Source organism: Ovis aries, chromosome X (assembly GCF_016772045.2).
Source record: "Ovis aries strain OAR_USU_Benz2616 breed Rambouillet chromosome X, ARS-UI_Ramb_v3.0, whole genome shotgun sequence".
NCBI lineage: Eukaryota > Metazoa > Chordata > Mammalia > Artiodactyla > Bovidae > Ovis > Ovis aries.
This window is the reverse complement of record NC_056080.1, coordinates 57455431-57470776: the sequence shown is the minus strand read 5'-3', so window position 1 is coordinate 57470776 and position 15346 is coordinate 57455431. Positions and strand designations below refer to the sequence as shown.

The following is a 15346-nucleotide window of genomic DNA, read 5'->3' as shown; positions in this document are numbered from 1 at the left end:
ATGAGATGACTTGCAATAGGGCAGAAGCCACATGCTCCCCACTCAGACCCACAATTAAATAGGTGGGGCAGTCTGGCCAGCATCTCTGCCCATAGGCCTGAGCATCTAGAAATTTACAAATACCTTAATTTTTATATCTTTGTTGTGAACAGGGCTTTTAACATTACAAAGTATCCTCCTTTATCTCATATAATTGCTTTTGGAATTCTACTTGGTCTGGTATCAGGATTTCAATTCCTGCTTTTATATTATTTTCATTTGGTAAATCTTTGTCCATCTCTTTAATTTTAGCCTTTTTGAAAGACTGTTTTAAGCATGCCTCTTGTATACAGCATTGTGTTGGGTTTTGGTTTAACAAGGCAATGTGAAAATCTATTTCTTTTAATAGATGAAGTAAGCCTATTCACATTTATTTGTATTACTGTTTGTAATATAATTAATACAAAATGTCCTCAACTTTCTTGTTTTATCTTATGATGTAATTGCAGTGTGTAAATGTTATATTTACTGTGTTTCTTTCTCTATTGAGTGTTTCCTTTAAATGTTTTTGGTAGTTAGGAAGGTTTGTATTTTTATGCTGGTAGTTGTGATTAGTTGCTCATTTGTGTCTGATTCTTTACGATCCCGTGGACCATAGCCCACCATGGGAGAATACTGGCGTGGGTAGCCATTCCCTTCTCCAGGGGATCTTCCTGGCCCAGGAATCAAATCCAAGCCTCCTTTCTTGTCTAAGCCACCAGGGAAGCCCATTCTGGTGGTTACCTTTGTATTTATCTCTTCTGTGGTATTCTTACTCAACCCTTTTATCTTTTTATTTACATATTTATTTATAAAATTGTATATATTTAAGATGTACAACATGATTTGCTATGCATATACATGGTGAAATGATTACTGCCGTTAAACTAATTAACTTATCATCTCATTACAGTAACCATTTTTTGTGTGTGATGAGTACACCTGAAATTTGCTCTCTTAGCATATTTCCATTGTTCAGTATAATGTTATTAAATATAGTCATCATGCTTGTATATTAGATCTGTAGACTTTATTTATTCTCCATAAATGTAACTTTGTCTCTTTGACCAATATCTCTCCCCTTTCCCCCATACCCTTGGTGACCACCATTCTCTCTTTGCTTCTGAGTTTGACTTTTTTTTTTAGATTCCACATATTAGTGAGATCATACAGTATTTGTCTTTCTGTCTAACTTATTTCACTTAGTGTAATGTCCTCCAGGTTCATCCCTGTTGTTGCAAATGGCAGGATTTACTTCTTTTTCATGACTGAATAATATTCCACTGTTTATATACTGGGAGAAGGCTATGGCACCCCACTCCAGTGCTCTTGCCTGGAAAATCCCATGGATGGAGGAGCCTGGTAGGCTGCAGTCCATGGGGTCGCAAAGAATCAGATAGGACTGAGCGACTTCACTTTCAATTTTCACTTTCATGAACTGGAGAAGGAAATGGCAACCCACTCCAGTGTTCTTGCCTGGAGAATCCCAGGGACGGGGCAGCCTGGTGGGCTGCCATCTATGGGGTCGCACAGAGTCGGACACGACTGAAGCGACTTAGCAGCAGCAGCAGCAGCAGTTTATATACCAGATCTTTATCCATTCATCTATTGATGGACCCTTAGGTTGTTTCCATATCTTGGCTATTGCAAATAATGCTGCAGTGAATATTTGGGATAGTGATTTCCTTTCCTTCAGATATATTCCCAGAAGTGGGACTGATGGATCATATGGTAGTTCTAGTTTAATTATTTGAGGAACCTTTGCATTGTTCTCCATAATGGCTATACCAGTTTACCTTTTTTCTTTTTAAAAAAATTTATTTTTAATTGGAGGATAATTGCTTTACAGTGTTGTGTTGTTTTCTGCTATACAACAACGTTAATCAGCTATTAATATACATATATACCCTCCCTTTTACTTTTTTTCCTTATTAATCTTTTACTATCTAATTTGTCTCTCATCTGTTTCCCATACAATAGTAAATGATCTTGTTCAGTTTTAGTTGCATTTTAAAATTATTTTTTAGTCTTAGCTTTGCAGTTAAATATATGAAATACTTACTGTCAGTCCTTTTGCCAAAATTTTCCCATCCATTGTTTTTGGTTGAAGCTCACTATTTAGTATATATATATTTAAAAAGTCACTCAGTCATGTCCAACTCCTTGCGATCCCGTAGAATTCTCCAGGCCAGAATATTGGAGTGGATAGCCTTTCCCTTCTCCAGGGGATCATCCCAACCCAGGGATCGATGCAGGGGTTTCCTGCATTGCAGGTGGATTCTTTACGAACTGAGCTATCGGGGAAGCCCTATTGTTTAGTATCAGTTCAGTTCAGTCTCTCAGTTGTGTCCGACTCTTTGCGACCCCATGAATCGCAGCATGCCAGGCCTCCCTGTCCATCACCATCTCCCGGAGTTCACTCAGACTCACATCCATCGAGTCGGTGATGCCATCCAGCCATCTCATGCTCTGTCATCCCCTTTTCCTCCTGCCCCCAATCCCTCCCAGTGTCAGAGTCTTTTCCAATGAGTCAACTCTTCGCATGAGGTGGCCAAAGTACTGGAGTTTCAGCTTTCGCATCATTTCTTCCAAAGAACACCCAGGACTGATCTCCTTTAGAATGGACTGGTTGGATCTCCTTGCAGTCCAAGGAACTCTCAAGAGTCTTCTCCAACACCACAGTTCAAAAGCATCAATTCTTCGGCACTCAGCTTTCTTCACAGTCCAACTCTCCCATCCATACGTGACTACTGGAAAAACCATAGCCTTGACTAGATGGACTTTTGTTGGCAAAGTAATGTCTCTGCTTTTTAATATGCCATCTAGGTTGGTCATAACTTTCCTTCCAAGGAATAAGCACCTTTTAATTTCATGGCTGCAAGTCACCATCTGCAGTGGTTTTGGAACCCCCAAAATTAAAGTCTGACACTGTTTCCACTGTTTCCCCATCTATTTCCCATGAAGTGATGGGACCAGATGCCATGATCTTCATTTTCTGAATGTTGAGCTTTAAGCCAACATTTTCACTCTCCTCTTTCACTTTCATCAAGAGGCTTTTAGTTCCTCTTCACTTTCTGCCATAAGGGTGGTGTCATTTGCATATCTGAGGTTATTGATATTTCTCCCGGCAATCTTGATTCCAGCTTGCGGTATACAATAAAACTTCCTGTAGTGATGGGAATATTCTGTATCTGTGCTGTCTAATACTGTAACCAACCACATGTGGCTACTGAGCACTGGAAATGTGCCTAGTGTGACTGAAGAGCTGAGTTTTAAATTTTCTTCCAATTTAATTAATCAAAATTTAAATAGCTACATATGGTATGTGGCTACCATATTAGTGCAGCTCTAGCAAATTCCTTATGAAGACCACATATATTCTGGTATATTTACAACTTTTCCTAAAACCCTTGATATTTGACGGGTATCTTTGGCTGGGTATAATTTCCTTAACTTGTATTTTTTAAGTTTCTTGAAACTACTATATTGCCTTGCTTTGTATGTTGTTTCTGAGAAATTGATGCCAATCTAATTTTTTTTTTTTTGCCTGAAGGCCCTGAGAAATTTTTTTCTTTGTCTTTAGATTCTTATAGTTTTAATTAGGATATATCTCAGAGTTGATTGTTCCAAGTCAATTTCCCTTGGTACCCAGTGCTCCCTTTGATTGTTTTTGGATTTGTTTTATGATCCTAGATATGGTCTAGCTTGGTGAACATTCCATGTGTTTTTGAAGAAACAATTAATCTCTCAATTTTGAGTGGAATGTTTTACGAAATCAATTGGTTGATTGGTAATGTTCAGTTTTCTATATCATTGTTGATTTTTTTTGTCTACCAGTTAGTTCCTTTAACCACTAAGAGAGGTGATAAAGGTTGACAGCCATGTTTATGGATTGTCCTATTTTTTTTCCAGATTTTTTTAGTTTTGCTTCATGTATTTTGAAGCTATATAATAATATAGGGCAATCTAATAAGGGCAATCTTCCCCACACCTCTGTTCCCAGGGCTTCCCCTTCCTCTAGTTGGACAGTTGGGGCTTTCATCTCTACCCTGGCATTCACTTTCTACAACTAGGTTTGCCCTTGGGTCCAAGTTGTGATAGGTTATAAAAAAGGCAATGGGGATCTTTCTAACACTCTTTAGAACATTATTCCTCTGGCCAAAGAAGAGGATTCTTCTCCCTTAGAGTCTGAGGGGCCTGCTACTGCAAGGTTGCAGCTTTGGTACTGGGATTTACTTTGGAACAGGACTGCATGACAAAGAAAAGAGAGGCTTTCTCTGTCCCACAGGAGCCCCCCAACTCCTTTTCAATCTTCATGTCATGTTAGTATACCCACTGACCATGCACTTGGTGCCTATTTCAAGCTCTGTGTTCTCTTAGCCATCCAGTTTATTATGGTGGCTTCAGCTGGTACTGAAATACTATTGCCTCTCAATCATTGGTCTGTCTTAGCCTTCTCTCAGAGCTCCAGCATCATATATTAATCTTCCAGCTGGACATCTCTATCAGTATGTAACATAAACACTCCAGCTCAAGTCCAAGATTGATTTTAATCTCCCCCTCTGCCAGCCCCTCGTGTTCCTTTTTTGCTATTCTCAGTACATGGTACCGGGGCTTCCCTGGTGGCTCAGCAGTAAAGAGTCTGCCTGCAGTGCAGGAGCATGCATGCGTGCTAAGTCTCTTCAGTCGTGTTCGACTCTTTGTGACCTTATGGTCCATAGACTCCCAGGCTCCTCTGTCCATGGGATTCTCCAGGCATGAATACTGGAGTGGGTTGTCATGTCTTCCTCCAGGGGATCTTCCCATCCCAGGGATCGAACCAGCATCTCTTATATCTCCTGCATTAGCAGGTGGGTTCTTTACCACCAGTGCCACCAGGGAAGCCCCTGCACCAAAGTGGGTTCAATCCCTGGCTTGGGAAGATCCCCTGGAGAAGGAAATGGCAAACCACTTCAGTATTACTGCCTGGGAAATCCCAAGGACAGAGGAGCCTGGAAGGCTAGGGCTATAGTCCATGGGGTTGCAAGAGTCAGACACCACTTAGCGACTAAACCACCACCACCATATATGGCACCAGCCTCAACTCAGCTGCTCATGCTGTTATCCTAGGAGTAATATTCTCTCCCTTTCTCTTACTTGACAGTACTTCTGTGTAATTTATAAATGTAAATATATTGTGGGAAGGTCAGAAAATATTCTGATCGTATAGTCAAGTATTTTGGAGATTGATGATTGAAAAAAAAAAAAAAAGTTGGAAATCCCTCCACTGCCTGCCCCTGAATGTCTCTGTAACCCTTTATCTCATCACTGTCCAAAGCACTATTTTCCTGTCATACTGTGCTATATGTAGTTCTCTTAATTCATCTTGCATGTTTCATGTCTTCCTGCCCTTTTTTTTATGTTACTGCCCCATATTCGTGAGGAAGATTATATTCTTGTTTCAGGATTCAAAGCTCTGCCTCCCCAAGTGAAGTTCAGTCTGCTAACACAAGGTGTAATCTTATTCCATCCCTTGTAAAAGCCCATTGCACCTTGTACCCATGTCCAGCATAGCTCCTGTAACATCTCAAAGCAGGGGTGTGTTCATATACACGCATACCTTTGAGATACTACAGGTTTGTTTCCAGACCACTGCAGTAAAACAAATATCACAATAAAGTGAGTCACGTGAAAGTTTTGGTTTCCCAGTGCATATAAAAGTCACACCGACATTATACTGTAGTCTATTAAGTGTGCGATAACATGTCTAAAAAAACAATGTACATACCTTAATTTAAAAATACTCTTGCTAGAAAAGGCTAACCACCATCTGGACAGTGCAGGGTTCCCACAAACCTTCAATTTGTGAAAAAACATGGTATCTCTGAAGCACAATAAAGCAAAGTGCTGTAAGACAATGCATACCTATGCAGGTGTCTTTACTGGGGTATGAGCTCCTTGGGAGCAGGCACTCTGTTTCCTCAGCAGTTAGGATGCGTCCAGACACAGAGTGTTAACTCAGCAGTCAGTGGTCTTTTCTCCATGAATCGAAAAGTTAATATACTAGCAGGACTGTTCTAGGTTTTTCTTTCCCGAAGGATAGTATCAAGCAAGAGAGTCAGGTTTCCAGTGCCAGCTAAAGATTGTCACTTGTTCTTTGCCTCTATAAGGATTAGGTCACTAGCCATTGTAGTCACTGACCTTCAGCATACCCTGAAAGGAGTTGAGGGCAGAGATCAGGAATGAGATAGTCTTGAGCAGACCTTCAGATAGATATTTTCAGGAGAAAATATTCTGAACCCAATTTCTTGTATCTTCTCATATCTAGAAAAGCACTAAGATCGTTAACAGAGACATCTGCCTCTTGTGACTAGCAGCAATCTTCTACTGCGATGTGTGCTTGATTGTATGTACCCCCTTCACCAAAATCACATATATATTGACCTCCACTTTCCTTGTCAGAGCAGTTCCTAAGAGCTATCTGAAATGCTGTCTCCTAAGCTATAGTTCTCATTTTGCCCTAAATAAAACTTAACTCACAACTCTCACATTGTACATTTTTTTTTCAGTTGACACCAGTGAAGCTTTTTCTAGTCAACTTTCAGAAGTGCTCTACTGGAAAAATTAGTTCCCACGTATCTTTTCCAGGTGTTCTATCCTGATCATTGCAGATTGTTGTTACAGGGATCCGTGTCATTCGAAGATGTGGCTGTGGATTTTACCCGACAGGAGTGGCACAGATTGGATCTTGCCCAGAGGACCATGCACAGGGATGTGATGCTGGAGAACTACAGCAACCTGGCATCTGTGGGTGAGGATATTGTCCACCTAACTCCTGGTAGCATGTTTTTCCTTTCTTGGTTGCTATAACCTGGGCAGCCTTTGTAGAGTTCAGTGATACTTCAGTTCTAGATTCAAGGGGTCATAGATAATTTGGAGCACCAGGAAGAGTGTGTGTGTTCTCACTTCCCCCAGTGAAAGGTTTCAGTGCGTACCCTTCCTTGTGCAGTTCATGAAGATGCACCTTTCTCCTCCATCAGAGGCCCTAAAGCTCAGGCAACCTGGCCCACGTCCTGTGCCATTTCCCATTAACAGGCCTCTGCGTGGCCAAACCAGAGATGATCTTCAAGTTGGAGCGAGGGGAAGAACTGTGGATATTAGAGGAGGAATCCTCAGACCATGGTTACACAGGTGAGTGAGCAACAACTCAACATACGAAAAGTAGGAGAAATAAGACTTAAGGAATTCAAATCAAAGGTTATCTTTGGGTAGTATTTTTCAGGAACCTCTTTTCAGAGGCCCTTGCTCTTTGAAAATGACTGGAGGACAGAAGGTCTATATGCTTTAGATACCTAAATCCTACATCCCCATATCATGCTCACACTTAAGTGCTCTCTCCTATTTTATCTTGATTTTTGTATTTACCATTCTTGTCTTTCCCTGCCTGCCTCAGCTTAGATATTTATTCTTAGCTAGTCTGTTTCTCTTTAGTATTCTCAATTGTCTTCCTTCCCTCCGTTGTCTTGGATGCCTTCTGTTGTCAATCACTCATTCATACATTCATTTAGTCATCTGCCAAATCTTAAATGAGGGTCAACTATATGCTGGTCACCTTCTAGGTGGGGGGTCCAATAGTGAATAAAGTAATATCTCTGTTCTCTTGGAGTTTGCATTCTAATGAGGAAAAGAGACCAGAAACAAATGAATACATGATGTTTGGTGGAGAAAAGAAAATAAATTCAAGATAAGAAGAGTAGACAGAAATGGTTTGTGCTTTTGGAGAATGTGGTCAGGGAAGACTCTTTGGGGAGCCTTTGACTGTGTGGATCACAATAAACTGTGGAAAATTCTGAAAGAGATGGGAATACCAGACCACCTGACCTGCTTCTTGAGAAATCTGTATGCAGGTCAGGAAGCAACAGTTAGAACTGGACATGGAACAACAGACTGGTTCCAAATAGGAAAAGGAGTACGTCAAGGCTGTATATTGTCACCCTGCTTATTTAACTTATATGCAGAGTACATTATGAGAAATGCTGGGCTGGAAGAAGCACAAGCTGGAATCAAGATTGCCGGGAGAAATATCAATAACCTCAGATATGCAGATGACGCCACCCTTATGACAGAAAGTGAAGAAGAACTAAAGAGCCTCTTGATGAAAGTGAAAGAGGAGAATGAAAATGTTGGCTTAAAATTCAACATTTAGAAAACGAAGATCATGGCATCTGGTCCCATCACTTCATGGGAAATAGATGGGGAAACAGTGGCTGACTTCATTTTCTGGGCTCCAAAATCACTGCAGATGGTGACTGCAGCCATGAAATTAAAAGACGCTTATTCCTTGGAAGGAAAGTTATGACCAACCTAGATAGCATATTCAAAAGCAGAGACATTACTTTGCCAACAAAGGTCCATCTAGTCAAGGCTATGGTTTTTTCAGTGGTCATGTATGGATGTGAGAGTTGGTCTGTGAAGAAAGCTGAGTGCCGAAGAATTGATGCTTTTGAACTGTGGTGTTGAAGAAGACTCTTGAGAGTCCCTTGGACTGCAAGGAGATCGAACCAGGCTGTCCTAAAGGAGATCAGTCCTGGGTGTTCATTGGTAGGACTGATTCTGAAGCTGAAACTCCAATAGTTTGGCCACCTGATGCGAAGAGCTGACTCATTGGAAAAGACTCTGATGCTGGAAGGGATTGGGGCCAAGAGTCGGACATGACTGAGTGACTGAACTGAACTGAACATTAGTACACCAGCACCAGTGAAGTGAGACCGAGCCATGTAGATTTTAGTAGTATTCTGAGCAGAGAGAACAGATAGTGCTAAGCCTAGTCTGAGGGATATATACCTCAGGGGTATATAGCAAAGATGCTGGTGTGTATCAAGGTTGGGTAGTGAGAGTGTTAGGAAGTGATATCTGAGAGTTCAGTTCAGTTCAGTCACTCAGTCGTGTCCAACTCTTTGTGACCCCATGAACTGCAGCACTCCAGGCCTTCCTGTCCATCACCAACTCCCGGAGTTCACCCAAACCCATGTCCATCGAGTCGATGATGCCATCCAACCATCTCATCCTCGGTCGTCAATCTCATCCCCTGCCCTCAATCTTTCCCAGCATCAGGGTCTTTTCCAATGAGTCAGCTCTTCGCATCAGGTGGCCAAAGTATTGGAGTTTCAGCCTCAAAATCAGTCCTACCAATGAACACCCAGGACTGATCTCCTTTAGGACGGCCTGGTTCGATCTCCTTGCAGTCCAAGGGACTCTCAAGAGTCTTCTTCAACACCACAGTTCAAAAGCATCAATTCTTCGGCACTCAGCTTTCTTCACAGACCAACTCTCACATCCATACATGACCACTGAAAAAACCATAGCCTTGACTAGATGGACTTTTGTTGGCAAAGTAATGTCTCTGCTTTTGAATATGCTATCTAGGTTGGTCATAACTTTCCTTCCAAGGAATAAGCGTCTTTTAATTTCATGGCTGCAGTCACCATCTGCAGTGATTTTGGAGCCCAGAAAAATGAAGTCAGCCACTGTTTCCCCATCTATTTCCCATGAAGTGATGGGACCAGATGCCATGATCTTCATTTTCTGAATGTTGAGCTTTAAGCCAACTTTTTCACTCTCCTCTTTCACTTTCATCAAGCCAACTTTTTCACTCTCCTCTTTCGCTTTCATCAAGAGGCTCTGTAGTTCTTCACTTTCTGCCATAAGGGTGGTGTCATCTGCATATCTGAGGTTATTGATATTTCTCCCGGCAATCTTGATTCCAGCTTGTGCTTCTTCCAGCCCAGCGTTTCTCATGATGTGCTCTGCATATAAGTTAAATAAGCAGGGTGACAATATACAGCCTTGACGCACTCCTTTTCCTATTTGGTACCAGTCTGTTGTTCCATGTCCAGTTCTAACTGTTGCTTCCTGACCTGCATACAGACTTCTCAAGAGGCAGGTCAGGTGGTCTGGTATTCCCATCTCTTTCAGAATATCCCACAGATCTGAGAGTTAGCTGGAGACTAAATTATGTAGAGTTTTTATAGGCTTTGTTAAGCTTTATACTGTGACAAGGGAAAGCCTATGTTGGGTTTTGAGTGAGAGTGATATGGTCTGATTTATTTTTAAAGGCTCTTTTTCACTGCCAGGTGCCAACAGTTCTGTTTGGGGTAATTCCCTCAGGCATGATAGTGACCTTCAGCATTGGAAGATTCAAACTTTGGATCAAACTGCTGAATATCAGAAAGCCTTCTACAAGAGAACGAACTTTGTTGGACACAAAAGAACACACACAGGAGAGAGAAACTTTGAATGTAATGAATGTGGGAAAACTTACTGCAGGAAATCAAACCTTATTGAACATCTGAGAATACACACAGGGGAGAGACCCTATAAATGTGGTGAATGTGCAAAAACCTTTAGTGCAAGATCATACCTCATTGCTCATCAGAAAACTCACACAGGAGAGAAGCCCTTTGAATGTGATGAATGTGGAAAATCTTTTGGCAGGAAGTCACAACTCATTCTACATCAGAGAACACACACAGGAGAGAGACCCTATGAATGTACTGAGTGTGGGAAAACCTTTTCTGAGAAGGCAACCCTCATGATTCATCAGAGAACTCACACAGGGGAGAAACCCTATGAATGTGGCGAATGTGGGAAAACATTTCGTGTTAAGATATCTCTTACTCAACATGAGCGAACTCACACAGGGGAGAAACCCTATGAATGTGGTGCTTGTGGGAGAAACTTTGGTGCAAAAAAATCCCTAAACCAACATCAAAGAATTCATACAGGTGAGAAACCCTATAAATGTGGTGAATGTGGGAAGTTTTTCAGATTGAAGATGACTCTCAATAATCACCAGAGAACTCATACGGGTGAAAAACCCTACCAGTGTAATGAATGTGGGAAATCTTTCAGTGTGCACTCATCTCTTGGAATACATCAGCGAATTCACACAGGAGAGAAACCTTATGAATGTAACAAATGTGGTAATGCCTTCTATGTCAAAGCTCGCCTCATTGAACATCAGAGAATGCATTCAGGAGAAAAACCCTATGAATGTAGTGAATGTGGAAAAATCTTCAGTATGAAGAAATCCCTTTGTCAACACCAGAGAACTCACACAGGAGAGAAACTTTGTGAATGAAGAAATGCCTTCTCTGTGAAAGTATGCCTCATTAACACAGGAGAGACCCTTTGAATGTCAAGAATGTGGGAAAGCTTTCTGCCAGAAGGCACACCTCACAGAACATGAGAGAACTCACTTAGGCCAGCCCTTGCCTTGTACTGTGGAGAAAGCTTCTCTGAGAAGACTCCCCTCACCATTTGACCAAGCCCTTTGGGCCATCTGATTACTGGGGCACACAGAGTATACCTGTAACAATATGGCTCCTACCTTGGTGTGAAAATTGTCCTGATCCCCTTAGGGAGTGGCTTATTGTTGTTTTCATTTCATTTGGATTTCCCTAATTAGTGGTTGAGAATCAGCTTACCTGTTGACTGGTCATTGTTATATTTCTTCTGTGCAATGACTGTTCATGTCCTTTGCTCATTGTTTTCTAATAGGCTGTCTTTTACTTCTTGGTTTAAATGTTGTTTTCCTTGTTCTTTAAAAAAATATATGAGAACATAATCCCTTTTCAGTCATTTGTGTTTCAGATATCTCCTCTCAGTCTGTGACTGGTTCTTTAATTTTGTTAACTCTTTTCTTCTGCCTAGGTTTTATGTTTTTATGTTATCAGTTTCAAGGTGATAATATTCTCCTATACTTTTCTCTAAAGTGAAGGTTTCATTTTCAACATTGAAAATTTTAATCTACCCTAAGTTTTTGCTGTATAATATGAAGTCTCCAATATATAATGCTATATTTTAAAAACTTTACATCAGTAGTATCACACTATTTTTGTTTATGCAGCTTGCTTTTTTTCATGAAATGTTACCTTTCCAAGATCTATCCATGTTGGTAAATATAGCTCTGGTTTATTTATTTATCTCTCCATTCCCCTAGTGAAGGGCATTTGTATCATTTCTGTGTTTAGTATTTAAATCTAGAAATGGCAGTGATGGGTCATAGGGTGTAGGCAGTATGCCAGTTATTAATCTATTGTGCCCCAGTTCCAAACCTGCCCTTCTATACTGGGACTTTGTGATGCTGGGGCCATGACTCTATAGAACACATTCCTGTCTTGCCAGCTATTACTCTCTGTTGGGTCTTGCCAATAAGAGATATGAAATATAAATGTTGAGCCTTTGGAAGGAAGAAGGGACTTGTTCTTTTTTTTTTTTTTTCAATTCCAGTTGACACCCTGTTTATCTGAGTATCAGCCCAGCATTGCTTCTCCACTTGGGCAGCAGTAGATCCTCATGGTAGCAGCAGTTTAATCCAGTTTGCACTTTCCTGGTACTAACAGCTCTATGGTACTGCACCCCCTCAGAGACACTTGGAACATCTGGCTAGTGCCACCTCCTTAGAACTATGAATCTCAGTCACATGAGAGCCCACTTAAAACCTTCTATTTTTAGTAATTCCAACTTCTTCCCTTTTTACCCTAGCCCCACTGCTTTCTGCAGTTGCTGAATCCATGAGAATTTTAATGTTCTTTTTGCTTTTAAGGTATGTAGTTAGTAACTTCATAATAACTTCATAACTAGTAAAATTTTTTAATAATAAATTCTCTCTATTAAAGTAACTGGTATGGCTTCTGTCTCCTAGCTGGGTTCTGATTGATATAGAAGTTTTTCAATTTGACTAAATATTAAAATTTTAAAAAATTGTATTATTTTACACTCTCATGAGCAGTTTGAGAAAAAGTTTACATTTTCCCACATATTCACTAGGACTTATCTGTTACTTTTTTTTTTAATAAATTGTTGCTTATCTGAAAGGTGTAAAATGGCTTTAAGCCCTTCCATCCTTGAATGTATTTGTCTTTTTATTTAACTCATTTAAAATCTGTTAAATTTTAAGTAGTATTTTATGGTTTTCTCTAAGAAATTGTCTTTGAAAGTTAATCTTTTAATAGAAAATTTGCTCATATATATGTATATACATATATTTTAAAATATGATGTATTATGGGTATATATATATGTACTATATGTATCTATCTATATGTTAAGTATGTGTGTGTATACACGTGTGCATGTCTCCCCAGAAAACACTTTTGTTTTATATATTTATTTTACCTACATATTTACCACTTTGGTTGCTCTTTATTTTTTCCCACATTTCCTTCCTGATCATTTTCTTGTTTACCTGAAAAATATCCTTTAGAGTTTTCTTTAATGGAGGTCTATCAATGACAAATCTCTCAACCTTGTGCATGTTTCCCCTTGTACTTTTTTGATAAGCAGAAACAAATCCTTCACTTTTAGTACTGGGTAGCACTGTGCCATAATAAATATTGATACTAAATTACATGATTTTTTTGCTTTTCCCCCTGAGTGTTCCATAAGGATTACGACAACCCAGGGTATTTGAATTAACTATTAGATGTCCTCCAATACAGCATACACTTGAATATACATATTACACTTTTCTCACTTTGTATATAGTATGCCCTCACCCTTGTTTGCTAAGCATTACGTTTATCAAATGCCATCTCCTCATTTCTTCCAATCTTCAGCTCATCCATTAAAAAAATTAAATCTGATGTTTTAAAATGACTATTATTATGGAAAATGTCAAACATGAAAAAAGTAATCTATGGTGACAGAAAGCAGATCAGTGGTTGCCTCTGGAGTGGGAATTAACTCCTAAGAGGTAGGAGGGAACTTCCCCAGGCATGATGGAACTATTCTGTATCTTGACTGAGTGTGTGTTAATGAGAATACACAGGAGTCATCAAATGATTAAATTTAAGATTTGTGCATTTTATTGTATGTAAATTATCTCTCAATTAAAAATTTAAAGCACAACAATAAAAAGTTTCCCATTTCCATATCAGGAGTCAGATGTAGGCTGCCTGGGAGAAAAACAAAGAATCTTGACCACTAGATCAGATGAAAGACACTGGCAATGGGAGACTTCATTCTTTCAAGGCTTTAGAAATGGTTTTACTCCATGAAAATGACCTTTACTAAGGCCCCATGGTGGGTTGTGCTGGTCCTCCATTAGCTACCGTCACTTATGTGATAACCCTACTGGCCAACACTTCTGTATGTATGTGGCTCCTGATAGCCTAAGCACAGTCTCTCCTCATACTCCATTAGCTACCATGCTGTAGTTTTTACCCCCATGACATGTCTGCACAGTATCTACTAACACCTCATTAGTTTATAGCAGTTCTTATCATTGACACTAGTCAAGAGCACAATGTCTGCTAACCTACCATTAGCTCACAATAGCTTGTCTTCTTCCACTTTTTGTTCCAGCAGAATCTACTCACTTCCTTTAGCTCCTATCATCATGTCTCACCACTTCTTTCAGCTGCCATTACAAGTTTTGCTGACCCCCATTTGCTCACAGCATACCATCTTTTCACTCCTTTTGCTTACAGCTTAGTGACTGATGATCTACTATCACATCTTTTTGCCCTCCCTTAGACTCAGCATGGTGGCTACTAACCTCCCTTCCATTGGCTCCCAGCAGTGTAACTTATAACCTCCTTTAGACCTATTGCAGTGGCTGTTGTCTCCATGTTGGTTTTCACCGTTTTGTCTGTTCATTCCCCATCAGCCACCGTACAGTATATTTAACCCAATGAGTTCTAATTGACATGTGTGCTGATCCTACATTAGATCTCCTCATTATATCTGATTTTTTTAAATTAGCCATCAGTACACTGTCTTTGGGGCTTCCCTGGTGGCTCAGATGGTAAAGAATCTGCCTGCAATGCAGGAGACCCAGGTTCGAGCCCTGGGACGGGAAGATCCTCTGGAGAAGGGAATGGCTACCCACTCCAGTATTCTTGCCTGGAGAATTCCATGGACAGAAGAGCCTGGTGGGCTACAATCAATGGGGTCGAAAAGGGTTTGGCACGACTGAGCAACTAACACTTTCACTTCACTTTCACAGTGTCTTTGACCTCATGAACCCACAATGAAGCATAGTTACACCGATATTTATCTGCTGTTTCCTAATTAGTCACCAATAGACTTTGATCCTCTTGAGCCCCAGCACAATGTCTGTAGAACGTGACCTTGTCACTCTATCTTCTGATCCCCCATTTACCAAGTTCCAAGTTCTTTACCTAAAGACCCCTAAATAGCCCCGATCATCAGTGTATCTGCTGATCACACATTAGTCTTCTGATTTGTAGATACCCATCATGACCAAGATAATCATGATGGTGTGATCACTCACCTAGAGCCAGACATCCTGGAATGTGAAGTCAAGTGGGCCTTAGAAAGCATCA

At 40.3% G+C, this 15346-nt stretch overlaps 2 protein-coding genes across 12 annotated transcripts in view; both read left to right on the top strand.

Moving 5' to 3' along the window:
* Positions 1-13916, top strand: part of ZNF157 (zinc finger protein 157) — a 35487-nt gene extending 21571 nt beyond the window's left edge. For 7 of the 11 annotated variants that reach the window (XM_060408044.1, XM_060408039.1, XM_060408040.1 and 4 more), the window contains 3 exons: positions 6682-6808; positions 7093-7188; positions 10131-13916. In XM_060408044.1, the coding sequence (XP_060264027.1) occupies positions 6682-6808; positions 7093-7188; positions 10131-11137 (1230 nt within the window). In that variant the 3' untranslated portion in view covers positions 11138-13916. Of the gene's footprint in view, positions 1-6668; positions 6809-7092; positions 7189-10130 lie in introns of all 11 variants that reach the window. The other 4 variants (XM_060408037.1, XM_060408038.1, XM_060408036.1 and 1 more) reach the window with 2 other exon arrangements.
* ZNF81 (zinc finger protein 81) overlaps positions 6682-15346 on the top strand; it is a 746478-nt gene continuing 737813 nt past the window's right edge. Inside the window, exon 1 of the mRNA XM_060408022.1 lies at positions 6682-6835. The gene's annotated coding sequence lies outside the window, so the exon portion shown is untranslated. The remainder of the gene's footprint in view (positions 6836-15346) is intronic.